Genomic DNA, 20,562 nt, shown 5'->3' with positions numbered 1-20,562 from the left:
ATATATAGGTATGTACGCGGTATAAATACAATAAAATTATATGTATATACGCTATATCGTTTTAGATTCTTTATCGAACGTAATTATTCTAAGAAAATAAAAAATAAGCTCTATTCTTCTTGTTACTGAAGAACGCACAAGATACATAAACCATTTTGTGTACATAATACAAAATGATATAAATATATATTATTTTCCACGGTGTTTGTCGGAACAACTAATGCTTGCTGGCATTACGATGTATTTTGAGCTTCGCGGGTGTAGTGGACTCGGCACGATCTTTTTATAATCGTATTATACATTAAATATACGATTCGTATATTTTGTAAAATGATTGTATATCGCGGTGTAATGCATATTTACCATACACCGTTTATACTTTATATTATTATCTCATGTAGGAAGCGGTCGAAAACCTAAACGATTGATTTCGTACGAAGACGAACACAACGATAACGGAATGTTATACATTTTGAAAGTTCAATATTGGTAGTAGCGACGATGTGTGTAAGCCGTTCGCCGCGGGCCGACGCCAATTCCGCCGTGGGAACCACGGACATTATGGGGTCCGGCAAATGTATATTATTTTTCTACAAAATTTACACTTACTAGAGTCAAGTTCACACGCTATACTCTACACGACTACGGCAATGATGATGGCGTAATTAACCATACACGCACACATACACACACACACACACATTCACACCTCTTGTTTGTTTGAACCGCACCCAATATACGAAGGCAATAATTGTCATATATTTATACAATGTACAAACTTAAATCTATCTATACGTTTGGGTTCAAGAGAAATCTAAAAAAAAAACATACAGTGACGTATATATATACTATGGTTTGTAGTCACACTTGGATATTGACAGTACCTATTTATAATAGAATATTATGCATAATATTATCACCGACGGTGGCTATGACTCCGTTGTGGGAACATAAGTTTCCATAATATTAAGTAATATATATATAAGATACCTATATAAACGCAGGGTAAACACTTTAAATAATCGCGTTTAATAAAAATGTATATAATATGTTTTAAACAGTAAAGATGGTCTAAGTGTCTAACTATATTATTATAAATTAATAAATAATAAATTTATATGATATATAATTGAATTAAATATCATATGTATTTAGATCAATTATAACTTAAAAATGTGATTCGTTTTGTAAGTGATAGAAGAAAATGGGATCATTTATGTAGAGCGCAATTGCGTAGATTGTAATTCACGGTCCATCAACTAAAATAAATCACTCAACCAAGAAAAACACTCAAAAATAAAATCAAGTTTGTGGAAAATCTAATACAATTGAATACATAAACATGGAGTAGGTTATATTATTTTTAATATTACATAATTTAGATAACATACATGTCTGCAGTATAAAGTTCTTAATGTTAATAATATATTATTTTAATTAATGTGAATCCATTATTTGCGAATGATATAGCATAATAGAAGACACGTCAATATTTTATGCATGAAATACATTTTACATGGCGTGTGCTATAACTATAAGTTTATAATTTAAAAATAAAACTTAAATATTATATATACTTCAAATTAAAATTCAAAATGGAGAACTCGAATATGCTATATATATATATATATAAGTTTCAAATGTACCTATACCTCGAGTAAGTAAGGATACGATAAATTTAATTTCAATAATAAATAAAAATCATTGCAAACGACATAAATGAATTTTGAATTTCTATAAGAAATGCTTTGATATGAGAACTTTGTTATTCATTTTCAAGCATCATTAAACGTATTAAAAATGAAAATGTTAGTTGAACTTTAAACACTCATAAAAAATGAAGTCTTAATTATTTTTGATATTTTAAATTTTCTATAAAACCAACTTATGAGAAATTTTACTGAAAGTTACATTACATTTCTAAACTTTCTTATCAATAGAAACAATAATTTGTGAACTGAAAAATATAGCTAAGAAAAAAATCAAAGATTTAAGATTAGAATAGCAGCAGAAATATTTTGAAAATAATGTCATGTCTAAAAAATACTAATTTACATATTTGACGAAAATATCATCAAGTATCCGTTTTTTAAATGACTAAATAAAAAATAGATTTAGTCGAAAAGTGAATGTGTATAACTACATATATATAATATATATATATACACTGATTTCCCCCAGTTTTTTTATTAGTTTCTTTTTAATTATAAGGTAAAGTAGTGGGATTTTCCAATTTTTTATTACACGCTCTATAGGTACTAATGATAAAATTGTTTACCAAGAATCACATTAAAATTGAAGATTCTCTACATAAAAACATAATGTTAAATGCACACAAAAAACATCGTTGCAAAACCAGAAAATACTCTTAGCATTGCTCAGAATCTAAACAATTACAATAACTTAAAAAAATCTATCTTATTTGTAGTAATATATTTATAGCTGAGATAAGAATAATGTAATTTGGTGCGTTTTGTAAGGAAGCTAATGATTTTATAATAGTGTAGCTTTTGATCATGAGATTATATCATGAGACTTCTAGGTAATACGTAAATACGTTTTTATTTTTTTTTAAGGGGTCTCTTCAGTATTTTTTCAATGACATAAAAAATTATAAAATCATTTTCATGTGTAGTTTTACACATCTATCATTGAAAGTCATACAATAAATCAATTTACTTAAACTTGAATATATAATCATTAATTAACTATTCTGATATAGTTCATATGAATTAAATATTTTAATACATTACAGTTTACTAAAGATTTAAATATTCATTACCTTTTGGGACATTCAACTTATGTCGTTCTTTTTCCCAAGATGCGAATGTAGCTTGCAAGGCTTCGGTCATTTTCTTATTTGTACCAGGTGTTAGAGGTGGTGGAACCAATTGTCCACCAGCACTATTTGTGCTGTTGGTGTTTACCGCTGACGGGGTTTGATCTAAACAAAAATTTTTATATAAATTATGTATTCAACAATTGATTAATTATTGTAATGCGAATAATTAATTAATAACAATCTATAACTATCTATAACTATCAATATTACAACAATCTTCTAATAAATAGAGAGGGATAATAAACGATGAATTAAAAATAAGTGAATCATAATGTATATGATACGTAATAAAATAAAATTATGTAAATCATATTTGTGATTAACTTATTTTATTTATTCAACGACACAATACGGGCTTTGGCCCAATTTACTTTTAGTACATTAAAATATAAATCTTTTATTTGAAATATAAATTGTGAGAACATAATATGACTATACATTAGTAACAATAACAAATATAACATTTTTATGATTAAATACCCATATAATAACATTTTAAAAATACAGAAGTATTTACAATAACATTTATGACGGCTTAGTGGTTCATTTAAACCATAATTTTTCGAGAAAGTAGGAAGCAACAAAGGAAGTATAATATGTAACGATAAAACAGACAAGAACTTTGAAAGGGATTTTTGAGAGTATGTAAGGTGTATAAATTTATACACGATATAGCTCTGCCAAAATATTCATATTAGCAATACGTCTACGATTTGTATCTAAATTACGTAATATGCTGAAGACCAGCGAATATTATATACAAGTAAGAAATTAAAATCTTAAAACACAACTAACACAGATTTAAAAATGTGTGGACTCACTCATGTAGATATAATAATATAATTAATTGTAGTTGGGTCCTCATATAACAAAACTGTATTCTAATATTATTGGCTAACAAACAAACGGCGAAGGCCCTTCAAGGGAGACTAGTTAGTTTAATATTAGTAGACTCACACTTATCAAAACTTATGTTTTGATAGCAGGTTTTTCCAACATGCGTAATAGGAATGGCATAAGACAGTAAACAAAACCTAGATCAGTTATAATTATAGTTATAATATATAATAGTAGTTAAAATAAATTAAATTTATTATCATAATATTGTTATAAATTATAATAATTAATATTTTTATACTATTATAAGGTACCTCTCGTACCTATTGAACATTCTAAACATTTTAGCCATTTATTTGTATAAAAGTTTTAATTGAATGGACGACCAATTTTGTTCGTTTTAAGTTTCATTCATTTTACTATTCACTCAGCTAACAATTTATTACGTTATTAAATATTAAGTAACAGGGATCGTAACGAGTCAACTACTCTATAGCCACATTACTAATATTACAACAATAAATGGCAAGGTATTGTAACAAAAATTACAGCAGCAGCCTTTTTATTGGACTTTTGTTAACTAGTTAAAACTCCTACTGCAATGCCATTTACCGCGATGTAAAATAACCGTACAACTCCATACTCACGTTATTTAGATACGAAGAAATGTTATCATAGTATAGGGACGTAAACATTTATGTCGATTTTATATATTACGACTAATTTTACTTGGTTAATTTATTTTTCCAAAGTCACAAAATATTATGAAATGCTATAATAATGATAATCACGAATAATGGACAAATCATTTGTGATTCTGAAATATGAACAAATTTTACAATTATATGTACAATTATTAAAATTAAAAATATACCCACGTTCCGTGGTCTCGTATTATACATACATTACAATGATTATTTGAATTTCTTTTTAGATAAATATGCTTATTATCTTTGTATTTAAATTAAATTTAAGTTGAACGATTTTTCTTTATTTTTTTTCTAAAAAATATAAAATATAATAATCAATTCTTAGCTTTGTATACCTGCTATAAATTATAATTATGTGAATAACTATAAGAAAGGATTAAAGAAACAATAAAACATAATATTTCACTCTCATTACAGCCGGACAGTAGCATTTAAACTTAATCATAAGTCATAACAATAAAATAATATTACGTTGCAAATAAACTGTTTTATTCTTGTTATTAATTAAATTAAATGAAGAATATTTTTACGGGAATGTTTTACGTAAAACTGAATTGTATGAACCCATAATACATAAACACTACGTTATAATGTACCTCATCTTTAGTATATTAGGTACTAGGCTGAGGCATTGCGTGCGGTCGATGGACACACTTTTAAACAAATTTGGATTTCAAGCATCACTGATGATTGATAAAGATAATACAAATGTCCTCATAGATATACTTAATAATATACAGTGTATAACATAAATTATATAGAAGAGAAGCTATAGTATGTGGTAAATGCAAAATATACGGCTATATTATAATGACGTATAATATTGTACTGCATAAGGTTAAATGCATATAAAATTACGATTGGACCGCAAAGATGAACCAATAATGGTGGTAAATAAAGTAGGAGTACACTATAATATATTATAAGCCGATGTTCGATGCTGATGCAATTGAGACGTGTGCAAGCGTGTTACCTGTCACTGCGTGATCTATCCCTTTCTCCCTGTTGCAGTTTGACAATGGATAATAGGTGTACTTATGCACATTTTCTTGCGAGACAACAATAAACACGAGCGTATAATATACAAAACCCAACAACCTATATAATATATATATATATATATACATCATCCATTACAATAATACGCAATTTACTTTTAGAGTAGGTAACTGTCCGTGTAAACATAAATTCTATTCAAACATTTTCTCGTGTTTCTTTCTTTCAATGTATATTAACATTAATAATTAATACCGGAATTCAATGTAAACAATAAAAAGTATATATCTATTATAATAAGTAATAACCTTCGTTAATTATTGAGATCCTAAGGAGTTTCACTAATATGTGTATTAAAAAAATAAAAAGTGAACCGAATAGCTCGTCGTGCATGTGTTTTTTTAATATATTCTCATCATATACATTTCACACTAAGTATATATAAGTTAAACAGGACTGTAATATATACGCTTTATATAATAATTAATAATAATATTATCATGTGAACATGTGACTACCGACAGTCAATCTATATGAATTACGACGAATTCATCTAGTCATAATGTACGGCACTTCAGCACTTGTCGACGACGGTATATTCAGGAGCGGTGGCAGATTAAGTAATTTACAAGTAATAAATAGATGAACGAATAATGTATAGGACGATGATGCGGGTCACGACCCACACACTGTGATTAATAAATACGTACTAAGAGAAGGAAAAAAAAGGTCACCGTGGATGGTTGATTAAGACATTTAAAAATATAAGTAAATAGTCCAGTGGGGTCGAGCCGCGCGGGTTCTAGAGGGCAATATCACGAGTATAATATATTAAAGTGTTGTTTAACAACAGAAATTGAGTAACGGCGAACCCAGATGAAAAGTTCAAGTCTATATACTTCTGCTGGTAGCAACAAACTAATTCGTTTATAAATTTCCTACGTTATAGGACGCTATAGTTTTAGAATTTAGATTCTGAACTGTGATGATGCGAGGGAACTATTATAATAGGTACAGTATTATCGGTATTATACAATGACATGCATTTTTATTTTGTTTGGTGTTTTTTTTTTGTCATCTCATTTGGAAAAATACTTTCTGAACAGTGAAATAGGTTACGCAGCAGTGCAGCACTTACTACAGTAACTTGATTTTTCTATCTGTTTGATTATTTATTTAGAATTTCCCAGTATTTTTCGAGGAAATCGTAAAAAAAAAAAATATATTCCGAGAAATGTAAACATCGCCTTACCTACTTAACATAATATGATAATAAAAATAAAAATGTGGTGTACTTCATTATTGCACTTTATTTTTTGGTCATGTTGTTGTAACGTAATGCATAATATTATAAAAAATAAATGCCTTATTAATTATATACGTTTAATATTATTATGAATATTACGTTCATTGATACTCTTAATAATTATTATTAACAAAGATGTAATTAATGTTTAAAATAATGAAGTATAAAAATTATCATAATCATAATTAATTAACATTCAACATATTATAATCATTTCACTAGTAATTTTTTTTTTGTGTTGTTAGAGAATAATGTATTATTATTATAAACGCTTGAAAATAAGGACGTAGATAATGTTAGATTCTAACAGTTAGAATCATAAATAAAATATAAAAACGTAATTCGACTCGCTTACTTAGCTCATTCGTTGGTGTCACCTCCAGGACGTGCATACATTACAATAATAAATAGTCGAATAGTAATGTTCACTTACAGGTCTTTAATTCCGGGTCAACATCGACATAGTCGTCGTATTCGTTATTATACCAATGCTTATTTTTCTGAAACTGTTGCATGTGTTTATTTGGACTGGTTACGAAATTCGGTATAGTTTGTATCTACTTTATAATATACGAGTTTATCTATTAAAGAAAATTTAACTACGCCTGTCGCCATATTATGATGTATCCAACTCAGCAAGTTTGTCAACTTTTAAAGTGTTGTATATAAGAATGCTTTACACGTAATTTAAATTTTAAGATACTAATTAATTTTAAAAAAAATCGATTTTTCATGTTTAAATAAATTTAATATATCTAAATTAGTATATTTTAGAGGTGATGTAAAACATAACAGGTATACAAACTAAACGTATAGAATACAATAATGTCTTCAAATAGCTTTTTAGAAAATTTTTGATAAATAAACATGAATATTTTATTGCCTAAAATTTACTATAAAATAAATAACATCTTTAATTAGAATTTATAATTTTAAAATAAAACCGAAACAGTGTGACAACCCTACGTAAATCATCCAAAATGTACTATTATAGTGTGGGAAAATACATCAATAATACTCCCCTCTTATGATTAACATTTAACAACCACCTGTTTTGTATATATGTGAAGTATAGGTAGATACTAATAATATTAATTTGCTAGACATGGGCTTTTTCTCAGCACCCTATATTCACACGCACACTAGGCATAATTGCGTGTCGCTTGACCGCTACTAGTCAACAGGTGCTAAAGGTTAACAGAAATTATTCATTTATTGCATTAGTGTAATATCACACAAGACAGTGTTTACTCGAAGGACTTTTATTAAGTATTTAAAATACCTAACGATAATTTTTTTTCTCAAACCGTTTCTAAAGTCTAAGCATATTTTTAAAACAATATTTTTCCCAATTCGACACGATTTTAATAATATACAATAACCGTTCCTATTTTATTTTGCCATTGACATAATTTGTTAACCAGCATAATATAATATGTCATAAAATGAACTCATTGTTTAAATAACTATAGTTTTTATGTGATAAGTGTAAAATATTATTGTACGAATAGTAGAAACTAAGAAAATATATTTAACCAACGTAATAACTTATAACGTACAATACGTAATAGATTTAAAGTATTATATAATATTTTATGGAAAAAAAATTATCAAGTACTTATTTTATATTCTACTGAATATTTATAGTTGTTTTAAATTTCCAAGTGGAAACATTATTAAATCAACTATGAACGCTTTTTACCATACTTTCAAGCTTGGCTGGATGGTTGTATACATCTATATAATACCTGTGCTACAGTGACCATTAGACCGTATCATCCACTCGCCCACTCACAGTCGTCACAAAACAACAACGAATAGATAAAGATAGTTTGTTCACTGTTGGTGTTTGTGCACATGGGCGGCCATAAAATAATGTAACGATGAAGCCGTAATTACACTGGGGGGGAATAAATAGAACTGCTGCAGGTGCTCGCAATCGTGGGAACGTCGGACAAAAAAAAAATAACAAAATATTCAAATTCAATAAAACGCCTATTGTAACTATGCGCGCATCTATGCGTATTATTTGCCGCGAATCGCAGTAAATTCAACGTGTATATTTGTATATGTAAATTAACGAGAAAAAACCTGTGTACCAATTTGGCGATGAATCAGAAACATATACTATGCATTAGTATATATACGAGAAATATAATATTAGCATATTATACCTATACTGTATTTATTTTAAATTATATAAATTCAATGATAAGGTGCAGCATCGTATAGATATAGCTTTGCGTGACTACTGTTAGATTGATACGTATTTATGGGAAAATAAACATAATATATCTTAAATCGTGAAAAAATATGTTTCGTGTTGCTTTTCGTTATTTTTTTTTTAATTAATGATTTAAATCGATATATATATATATAGGATATAATTAAGCAATAATAAGTATTATGATTAAAATAACTCTTTTTGATGCAACTGAAGGGTGTATTTTAAGAGTTAACACTCACTATCTCAAAAATCATTTATTTCAAGAAATATTTTTTAAACATATATAAGCTATTACAAAACACAAAAAAAATATCCTATATATATAGGAGTAGATATAGTACGCATTTTGATATTTATAAAAATAAAATTTCGAATAAATGCCTAATTAATAATTTATAACTCTCAAGTTATTTTTTAAGTATTTAAAGTTTAGAAGAGCAAAGTAGTGGACCCACATTTTGTGCAGTACCTCTAGCTGTTAGAAATATATAAGGTAAACTGTAAAGTTAATTGAACAGTAAAACTTTATAATTGATCTAGTACTCCGATTTATTTTTGATTTTGTTCAGCTGATTATACCCTGTAAGTATTACAAATTATAATTATTATATATTTACGAATTTACCATAATAGGCAGTCGCTATAGTATAGGTACTTTACAGTTAATCTAGACTGTACTTCTGAAGTTAATTAGGATGAATACATATCCATAAATGGTCTTCTGTGGGTTTTATGGTAAAACGTTGAAATAAAAATACGAAAATATCAAAGATAATAGTTTAAGTAAATAATAGTGGTTTTTATTGGACATTTTTAATATTACATTTGTAAACTTTAATTATATGCCATTATTGCTATTTCTTTTAAATATTAATATAGTATGATATACAAATATACAATAGTTTTTTTGTCGTACTAAACAGCCTTAAACGATATAAGGAGACAGATGTGTCCTAAGGACCACTATTCTTTTCTACATTTCACTATTTACTCTAAATGTAAATCTATTATGCTTGACTAATATGGTTTCTCCTGTAAAAAAGAAACACATTCTAAATCGAAATTTATTATTATACGAACAATGCTGAAACATACGACACTGATTAACTACTAAAATATAATTTAACTGTATTTTCAAGATAATCTATGTACTATGTTTAGTTCTATTTAGGTATACTAAATACCTATTGAGGTTCATTAAATTGCTTTAATATAATATACCGTTACAATAAATTATTAAGAGGGCATTAAACGTCCTAAGAAAATGCCTCACACTACATACACACTATTTGAGAGGCTTGATATCGACAATTTTAATTAAATGTTGACAAAAAATTAACTTCAAATCTTCAATACAATATGTAAATACTATTTTAAAGTATGAACCTAATTTAAAAGTAGTACCATGTCAGAACCATTGTTAGTTGTTGCGCAATAATTATGAGATTATAATGTATAGAAAAATGGTTTCGCGCGTAAAACAATTATTTGCGTTTCAGTCACAGTTAAAAAACGAAATGTACACATACAGTATATTTACTGCGTTATAGCCGTTATAGGGTTTTCATTTAATTAATTTTATTAAAAAAAAAAAAAAAAACATAGTGTTATTATTGTTTTGAAAACCATATAGTTTTTCAAAATCGAGTAACTTTTTATGTGAGCGATGTAAAAAAAAATAAAAAAAAAACCGCTAGATACGGCACAGTCATAGACATATTGCCGTCGTCATATCTGTACTATCTTATACACGATGTATAACAAAAATTTGATTTCTCAAATACCGGCGTCTATATGCGAGTCCGAGTGATAATCTTTTTTGCGCGAAACGGTTTTTCACAAATGTTATTATATATATTTTATCGATACGTACTATAGTGTATTGTATACACTCGCTGAATGGTTTGTCACAATACAATATTAAATACAATAGGTATATAATATTTACGTCGACGCGTACGTTTGTCATTAATAACAACAATCGTCGATCGGTATAATATACTACACATAATAGGGACGACAGTTCATAAATTTCAATACGGAGGTTTAGGCACGAACGCTGGTTGCCGTGCTTATTGTAACGTCGCTGCCCGGGCACACAAACATGTTGCCCGATGTATGTATGTTTATTACGTAGCCCCGACAGGAAATGGTCAATAACAATATAAAAACGCTATCCGTCGTTATTCTCGGCACGTCACTATTAGTGAATATTATATATCTGCGCAAACCTCGTATATATACGATTATAATATATTATGGTTAGTCACTGTGTATATGTAATGCATATAGTCGGTCGCTGCCATTACGCATGTCAATGAGCGCATCGTGTGCTACGATTTGTCATTATAGTATACCGTCAATATCGTAGTACGGTGCACGGAGTTAGGTGAGTGTAATATTGTAAATGTATTTGTAATCCGAAAAAAACGCGGTTTCGACGGATCGGTTTGTAGGGACAAAGTCGGGCCGATTTCGCGGATCGTCCGACAACGGACTCGTTTGATAGATACGTTACGGGTCTCGCGAGAACGAAATAAAATATAAGGTACCTATGTGAATATAGCGCAACCCGATTGCCGGACCTAAATAGACGGGCGCCATCTGCGTAGTAAACGCTTAACCAGATACCGAGACACGGACAGAAAACAAACTGATAGGCAGCGTTGCGCGCATATGTGGCGCAAAGTCTGATAGATGGCAGCACTATGTCGTCGTCGTCACAGTACGCGCGTCATTCGGGAACACGGACAATACAACACGGCGGTTACAACGATATTGTAATATTAAAATTTTGATTTTTACGTGGGTAGGTACATCGCGGATTTAGAAACCTGTCACGTGGACATGACGGCAAACGACCGCTAATGATGCGTATATACAACCAAAACTATACATGTAACTCATTCGCACGTTACGGTATTTTGACCTATGGCTTAAGTCTTATTTGGGCTGCTAGATTGGGTTATAATTGTGTGCCTAATTTCCATATACATGGATAAAATATAATTATTTATGTTTCGTAATGACCGTTTTGCGAGTGCTGTTTTTTTCGACGATATTCGAACTTTTAGTTTTTCGTTTACGAGTAAAAAAAATCAATCAATCTATCAACTGCTATTCGTCACTACTGTGTATTTAAAGCCATAAATAAGAAAACGAACGCGGTAAAAATGCGATAATTTCGACACATTTTATACTTTACTACAGTTTACATATTGCAGTGTTGTATAAATATATTATAATACCGGCAAGACGTCAGCGAGATTTCTTATCTATACCTTTCGTAAGAACACAATGAAAACGCATTCGGCTTTGATCTCGAAGCAACGTGTGCCTTCATTGACGCCGTTTTTGTTATGAGGACGCTGCACACTCATAAATAATTATCGTCAAAACTGTACGAAAAATAAACTCAGACTACAATAGTCAATAATAGTTGATATTTTGAGAAGCCAAATTTATACACATTACAGATGACAATATTTTCTGTGTAAAAATAACTACGAGTCTACGTTACAGTAAATATTGTCTTTTTAATAAATATATAGGCATATTTATTTAACCAATACTTATTGTAGAATAATTGTTTTTTTGTGCAAAACCTATTTTTGTTTATAATATAATCTTGTAATTATTAAGTGTGACAATCAATAACGATACTGACATGGGACTATTGTCCATTTGTAAGTTGGGTGCTTTGATGGAGTATTTAAATATATTTAAGAATCAAAATTTTAATTTTGTCAAAAATATATTAAAATTGCCGATATAAAACCCCTTAATAAGCGGGTGTAGACTGTAGAGTTATATTCATTATTGTCTATTGAGTATTGACATATTTTTATAACATTAAAGAATATAGCATATTGTGATAATCGTTTTTTTACGATTTTCCATTATTAAAATTTGTATTTGTATCTTAATATTTTTTTAAACGTTGATATTTGACTATAGATGTACATTATTCTTCTATTTCTACTCATTATTCGACCGTTTTTAATTGTAATTTTAATTAATTGCCACGTTTGAAACACTCCTCCATTCCCTTATAACAGTTTCAAACGTACAAAACAATTTTTCTGTGTAAATATTATTAACGATATCTATGGGTAACACAACATAACTATAATTTGTGTTTGTTAAACAAACAGTTTGGTAGGTGTATCCTGTAATATTTAGATAGGTGAACAAGTGGATTTCAGTATACACTTTTCATATAGTTAATTAGTGTAAATATTTAAATATGAATCACTAAACCTACTTAAAATCGTTAATTTTTGTTACATAACATGTATCAATATACTGAGAATTTTATCAAATGCAAAGGTTTGGAATGTTCTGCTCAAATAATTCAATTGTTGGGTATATGGGTATAATATATAACATAATATCATATTAGGTATATAAAATTGAGTGTATGATATATAATAATAAATTTAGCATAAATATTATCAACGACATGAAAAAACTGACTTATTTAAGTATATTTAAAAACACGCTAATTTAGAGCTAAAATATATCTGATCATGCAGTGGGGACTTTCAAATAACAAATTTAGTGGTCGTCATAGGTAATATATTTTTAGAGATGTGTAATATGAAAAAACGTTTTACAATATTGTACTTACAAATCGATTAAACAGTTTATTCTAATTTACCCGAAAAAATTATTTTCAAGTGAAGTAGTCAAATTAAAGTATCTACTCAATATTATTATTAAAATAACAACCTGTAAGTACCTGTACTATCTATAGTTGGAGTATATATAATGAACTTATAACCAGCCTAAAATTGCAGGGAGAGTAGACAAAGGGACTATTAAAATATATTATAAATTATTAACTATAAATATTAACCTACATATACGATATAAATTATAAACTATGATATATTATTTAAAAATGATTAAGTTAATTGTTTAGCTCGAGGGGCAAACAATAAACACAGAGGAGACATTGTCCGCTCACCCAATTACTATACAGGTCTGGAATGAAAGGACGTGGGAGTAACAAGTACCTACTCTTTATATTTTTATATTAATATTATATGTCTCCCACTAATATTACAAATTAATAATTACCCATCTATATATTTATAATATATTAAAATATACTATATAGCATAAGTATACTCATGCGTGTTTCTGCGACTCTTTATATGTCATAAAGTTTATAGATATACGTTTATGAAATATACTGTTTCTCAATTTTTACATTGACAATAATATCTTTAAAACTGGAATACTTATGCATAATTTACATTTTATTAGGTCATAAAAAAGAATGGCAATGATTAAACACGGAAAAAAATATGAAACACTCTGTTACTTTCTATATTATATTATCAAATGTTACTCATTCAATAAAGTGTTAACTTATATCGTAAATATATATGCATCGCCCAAAACCGGTAGGATTTGGTTATTTATATTTCCCATTATATACACACAGGAACTTTTCTGTGACCATGGTTAACAAATTGTAATTTTAATCTTAAAATGTTTATCACATAAATAAATAACTATAATTGATTAATCAGGTTGATACATAAAATAAAGCTCTGGATATAATGTTTGACCGACTAAACACAGCAATAATATTGAGCATTTAATAATACTATTTGCAATACTAAATACTATAATAATAATCATTTACTTATACCATAAACGATTTATACTGCCGTTAGTAGGGAAAAAAATCTAGTGAAAATAATATAGTTTTAATATTAAGTACATACCTAAAGAGTTTTCTGGATCGGAAAGATCACTTAGCGATGGTACTTTTTGAAGCATATTACATCCTTCTGTTGTATTATTACTGTAGTTGGTCGAGATGCTTTTATAATCTTGCAATGTGTTGGGTTCTTGTTTAATAACTACAAGTCCTCCGCAACTATTTTCACTAGTCACAGCTCCATTCATATCGTTTGTACTACTATTGCTGTTCAACATGATTGTTGAAGATACAGATGATGGCATCATATTTGGGCTACTTTGAAAATCTTCAGAAGACATGTCCTATAAACATAATTGATAATTTTTGATTAGAAATTATTTATTTAAGTTAATTTTTCATTTAATATTAACAATTTTAAATAGTAGGTATAATGCCTTTTTAAAATATAAATTATTCATCACTAAGTTGTAAATTAACGATTTTTATGATAAATTAAAAGTGTAATTCATAAGATTTTGCCTTAATTACTACATGTATATATCTTTATGTAATATTTAGTTAAATAACCGAATAGTCTTGTAAATGTTAAAAAATATATTGCTGTTCAGTATAGTAGTGATAGTGGTTTTCAAGCTGTACGTCACGGCTCCCAGGGGCGTCGTCGGTTATTATATCAAGGGAGCGTCCGTAGTATAAACTAAAAATAAAATTGTAAAAAAATTGTTTTTTATTATTATCATTATTCGTAAGGGATCCGTATATTTTATTTAAAAATCAAAAGGAGCCACGGACCCAAAAAGGTTGAAAACCACTGTAGTAATATACAAGCATTATAAATAGTAACAAATAGTTATATTAATAGTCCTAATTTATTGTATCTTCCTGATCTAACATTGACTTGATAATTAGTTCTTTACTTCATCACTGTAAAAATCTTAATGATTTGATGATTTTTAGGTTTGGTTTAGTACGTATTTAGCTATTATGTGACGGCCTTTATTGGCTAGAAAACAATGATAAAATAAATAGTAAATCTACCTAAGGACAAATAACAAAACAAATTCTTGTTTGAACACTTAAAAAACTATATATTTATTATGATTTATTATTTACTATATACGATTTATATTACATATGTAACATTTAATCACTGCAATCTTACATATTTGATGCAAATTTATATTATTTAGTTATAATAATATGAGCATTTGTATTAATTTATATAATAAATGAAAGCTGTTTTTCCACAAACATTTAAATACATGTATGAAAGAAAAGTATGATTAAAATTATGTTGAACAAATATGTTATATTGCTCAATGGCAATCAGTGGTTAAACGATCATAAATTACAAATGGTTTAACCACTAACTGTTCAAAATAGGTAGTTTTAATTATATTATTATTTTAAGTTTAATAAACTGTTTTATTTGTATATTAATCCAATAATTTATATGATGCATGTCGAAAAGATGGCACCACATCAATTTGTTATCTGTCTATCAAAATACGAGCAATAAAGCAAATTTATACTTTTTGTAGGACCAACATTGGTCTTCAGGTCAATATTTTATAGTTGATTGACCTATTATCGAATTAAAAGATGAAAATATTATCTGTAACGTAGCTTTGTATTTTTTTTTTATGTTTTAATTTCACTAAGAGGTTTAGGTATCTATTTCAAATAAATATAACTTATACATGCCGCATTACTTTCATAATAAGGTATAGAAAAAAAATCAACGTTACAGCTCATATAATATCATCTCAACAGTCGATAGCGAACGAACATCAGCCAATTTTAAAATTTACATGGAGTTCAGAGGGTATAAAGTGACTCCTACAAAATTGTATTATAAAGAAAATCGTGTACAAAGAGTTAAGAAATATACAATACAAAATTATAATACAATATCAATAGCATTGATATAATATGAGTATAATATTGTAGTACGTTTTATATAATTACTATAGTGTTTACAATTGCCATCAAACTATTAACCACTATATTCTATGTGGGAACATTGTAAAGTATTTTTACTTATGAAAATGAAATCCTTACAGAAAAATATTACAAATAATAAAGACTTAGGTAATTTACTTTTTCTAGTTTAGATTGTTTTTAAATATTGTTTACTGGTAGTTAATATTATATAATATAATTAATATAATTGGATAGATTTTAATTTTAATCATTAGAATAAACAAAAAGTTCTAACTTTAAATTGATTTCACATTAAGGTAAAATATTATAATTTTCTTACACCTAAAAACATTAATCAAACAACGAAGTGAAAAAAAACGAGAGTAAAAAACCTCAAAAATATGCGCGTGTGTTATATATAAACATTACACATATAATATATATAATAAACATAAATATATATTATGATACTGATAATATATATAACATTAATCGAACAACAAGATTTATAGAGGTATGAACTACGAACTAAGGTTAGTAAATAATTCGTAGTATAAACAATGGGCATATTAAGACTTGACGGACTAAATACATCATTATAAGATTAACCATGGCGGAGAAAAAAAATTAAAACAAAAGTGCTTTATGTTGTTGAATAATATAAATTTATGCATGTAAAATACACGCTCTCGACACTTTAGTTATAATTATGTTGCAACATAAGCCTAATACGAATAATATCTATATAGGTAATTTAAGCTTATATATATTATATTATATAATTGCAGGTGCAAATACGGAGTACATGGCACTATAGGGACATTCGCCTACATAGCGCTCCAAAAATATTATGGTTGTTAATCCGTATTATTACCTACATTATGTGAATAATATAATCAATACTATATTGATATTTCTTCATGAAATTATATGGTATAGAATAAAAATAAAGTAACAAATATAATTATTATACAGATATGTATATTATATTATGATATATAATAATAAACATTACTATTAATTATTATATTATACATATTATACGCCATACGGTGTTGAATACTCTCATTGGAAAACAGAACGTTCTTATCACTATTTTTAGTTTATATATTTTCTCATTCATAAAAGACTATTACAGACGCTGGTTTGGTATTATTTTTTTTTTAATACAACCTATAAAAATATTTTAAAATCTAATTTAAAATTATTTATACAAAATGTAATAAAAACAAATTAATTTTATACTTTAATTTAACCTCATACCTTTAAATTTACTATTTAAATTTTAATACAATTTTTTGATAAGTTTTAGAATAAAATTTATTCTAATTAAATCGCTAGTGACCTAAACAGAACACGTACAGCTTTTTTATGTACCTATTTAATAAATATGTATTATGTATAACAGACATTATTCAATATTCATTGATAGGATAGATAATGTAAAAACCCATTCATAAGAAATATAATAAATGTAAATTTAGTTTTAATGGTTATTACTTATTACTTATTAGTGTTATTTTTTTGCGATTCAGCATATTTTAATAAACTTATGATTTGATGAATTATATTCTAGAAATGTATAATGACGTATATAATTTTCATGTGTATAAAAATTGGTTAAATTTGTATACGCATTACTCATTACTTATTATATAAATATATTTATAAACAAACAGCAATAAAAAAGTCAAAAAATATAAAATAAATAGGTAACTACAAAAATATTAAAGTAAAAGTAATATTATATAATAATAAAATTATAACTAACAAAAACTATAAATTTATGATTATTTGGAAAAATTTGTAAAATGGAGTTTTTTTTTTATTAAAACCTAATAAATACCATAAAATATAAATACAATATTGTGAAATTGGTTCGTAATTGTTATTAAAATACTTTTCAATTAACATAACATGGTCAATGTATACATTTATACACTTCTATATACTACTATAAATAAAAAATATATAATTTTGTTATTATTTTAGTTTTAGTCTGTGGTGACACTTCATATATCTGATATTTGGTTTTCTAAACGACCTATATTAGTTTTTTTTTTATAGATAAACTGCTAGCAAAAACATAAAAATAAGATAATTGAAATATTTTTTGTTAAAAATTATTTAATAGGAAATGTTTTAAATAGTATTTTATATAGAAACACCAATAATTACAGATAATATAATATTATACAAATACAACAATGATACACTATTACGGTAAATAATTCTACTAGTATACACATACGAGATAATTTTTATTTTTCGAAAAAAAAATGTTCCAATTAAAAAATTCCTTCCACCGCGTATGCGTGAAATGCGAATGTCCCGACATTGCATAATTAGTGTGGTGTAAATTTAAACTTTCTAAAAAAATGTAAAAAGTCGATTCTCGGGGTATTTGATCGGTAGATCGAAACAAAATTAATTGTTTAAATTGGATGTAATTTTTCAGTCTAGACCATTGATTTTATTCATTAAAAACAATACGCGACGCGGGCCATAATATTAACATTATAATATTATATTATTCAAAATAGCGATGGTGATGATGATGATGATAATAATAATAAATGCACTACAAAATCGTTCGGGATAATATTTCGATTAACCTGCGGCGCGCGGCGGTGGCTGCATGGTACCTGTCCGTTATCGCCGCGGTATAAGCGCGTATATATATATATAACATTTAAGACACGAGGAACACAGGAGCGATTCCATTATGCATATTAATGTACATATATATATATATTATACATACACATAATATCATTATGTATAGTGTGTCGTAGTGGAAGCATATTTAGTTGTATGTCGCGCTTGGTACAACTGTAGCAGCAGGTCGTATAATATACTATAATACATATATTATATTATACACATAGACGCGTTATTGTGTAGTGCGGTCAAATTCACCTTGCGTGTACTACACACACACACACACACACACACGTCACACATACAACATACACACTCACTCACGCACGCACGCGCTCTAGCACGTAAATAATATAAAATATAATATAATATATATATATATATATATATATGTAATGATGATAATGATAATAATAATAATAAAATAATACACGAAAACGTTACACACGAAGAATATCGGGGGGAAAAAAATTGAATAAAAAAAAAAGAAGGGATAGAACAAGGTCGGCGGACAACTACTACCAACTCTATGAATGAACAACAGCTGCCCCGCCGCCGCCGACGTTGCTGCAGTGTGTGGGACCGTGTGCGTGCGAGTGCGCGTGCGCACGCTCTGTATACAGCGTGTGAAACGTGCGCACACACACACATACGTACACGCACACATGCAAAGGCAGAGAAAATAATGTAGAACACCGCGGTCGCTGCATAGACCGTGGCCGCCGCCGCGTGTGTTCGGAGAGAGAGAACGCTGCTCTCATGAGCGCGGCGGCGGACCGCAGGCAAACGGGATGGTGAAAAAGAGCGTAGCGAACGGGCGAAGGGGGTGGAGGGGATTCAGAGGCGATGCGTGCGAGTGCGTGCGAGAGCGGTGGCGGCGGCGGCGATGAATGAATGAACGTCGACGGCAACGACGACGACGGCCAGGAGTAGGCCGCCCCGAACCCGATGAATGAACGCGGCGAACGAACGACGAATGAATGAATGAATGAACGAAAAAAAAAAATACTCCTAGTTGGCCGCCGACCACCTGTGCATGTGTGTATGTGTGAATGTGTGTGTGCACAACGGAAGAGTGAAAATAAAACTATTTTCAATACGTTAAATTAATATATTAATATACAATTACCTACTCTATGCAGGTATAAACGATACTACCCGTCGGTGGTCGGGTGGTCGGATAGAATTATCATCTCATATTATGTAATGAGCCGATTTTTTTTTTTATTTTAAAAATATTTTGTCCGGCAAAAAAACGGTCGAAGCGACGAGATGACGACGACGAAATTAAACACGACCGAGTTGGTTATAATTATTAAACGGGACGCGGTCCGGTTTGATGGAAAGGACACGGCGGGACGTAATTGAAAAAAAATCCTAGTA

The 20,562-nt window shown here is 28.4% G+C and overlaps 1 protein-coding gene across 1 annotated transcript in view; it reads right to left on the bottom strand.

Moving 5' to 3' along the window:
- The window catches only part of LOC132924072 (ETS-like protein pointed), a 54,429-nt gene that overhangs the window by 23,808 nt on the left and 10,059 nt on the right, over positions 1-20,562 (bottom strand). The window contains exons 3-4 of the mRNA XM_060988154.1: positions 14,657-14,936; positions 2,783-2,944 (exon numbers count right to left, since the gene is read on the bottom strand). Coding sequence (XP_060844137.1) covers positions 2,783-2,944; positions 14,657-14,936 — 442 coding nt within the window. The remainder of the gene's footprint in view (positions 1-2,782; positions 2,945-14,656; positions 14,937-20,562) is intronic.

The sequence above is a fragment of the Rhopalosiphum padi genome, chromosome 3 (assembly GCF_020882245.1).
Source record: "Rhopalosiphum padi isolate XX-2018 chromosome 3, ASM2088224v1, whole genome shotgun sequence".
Classification (NCBI taxonomy): Eukaryota; Metazoa; Arthropoda; class Insecta; order Hemiptera; family Aphididae; genus Rhopalosiphum; species Rhopalosiphum padi.
Note: the sequence above shows the minus strand (reverse complement) of the source record. Positions and strands in the feature narration are given on the sequence as shown.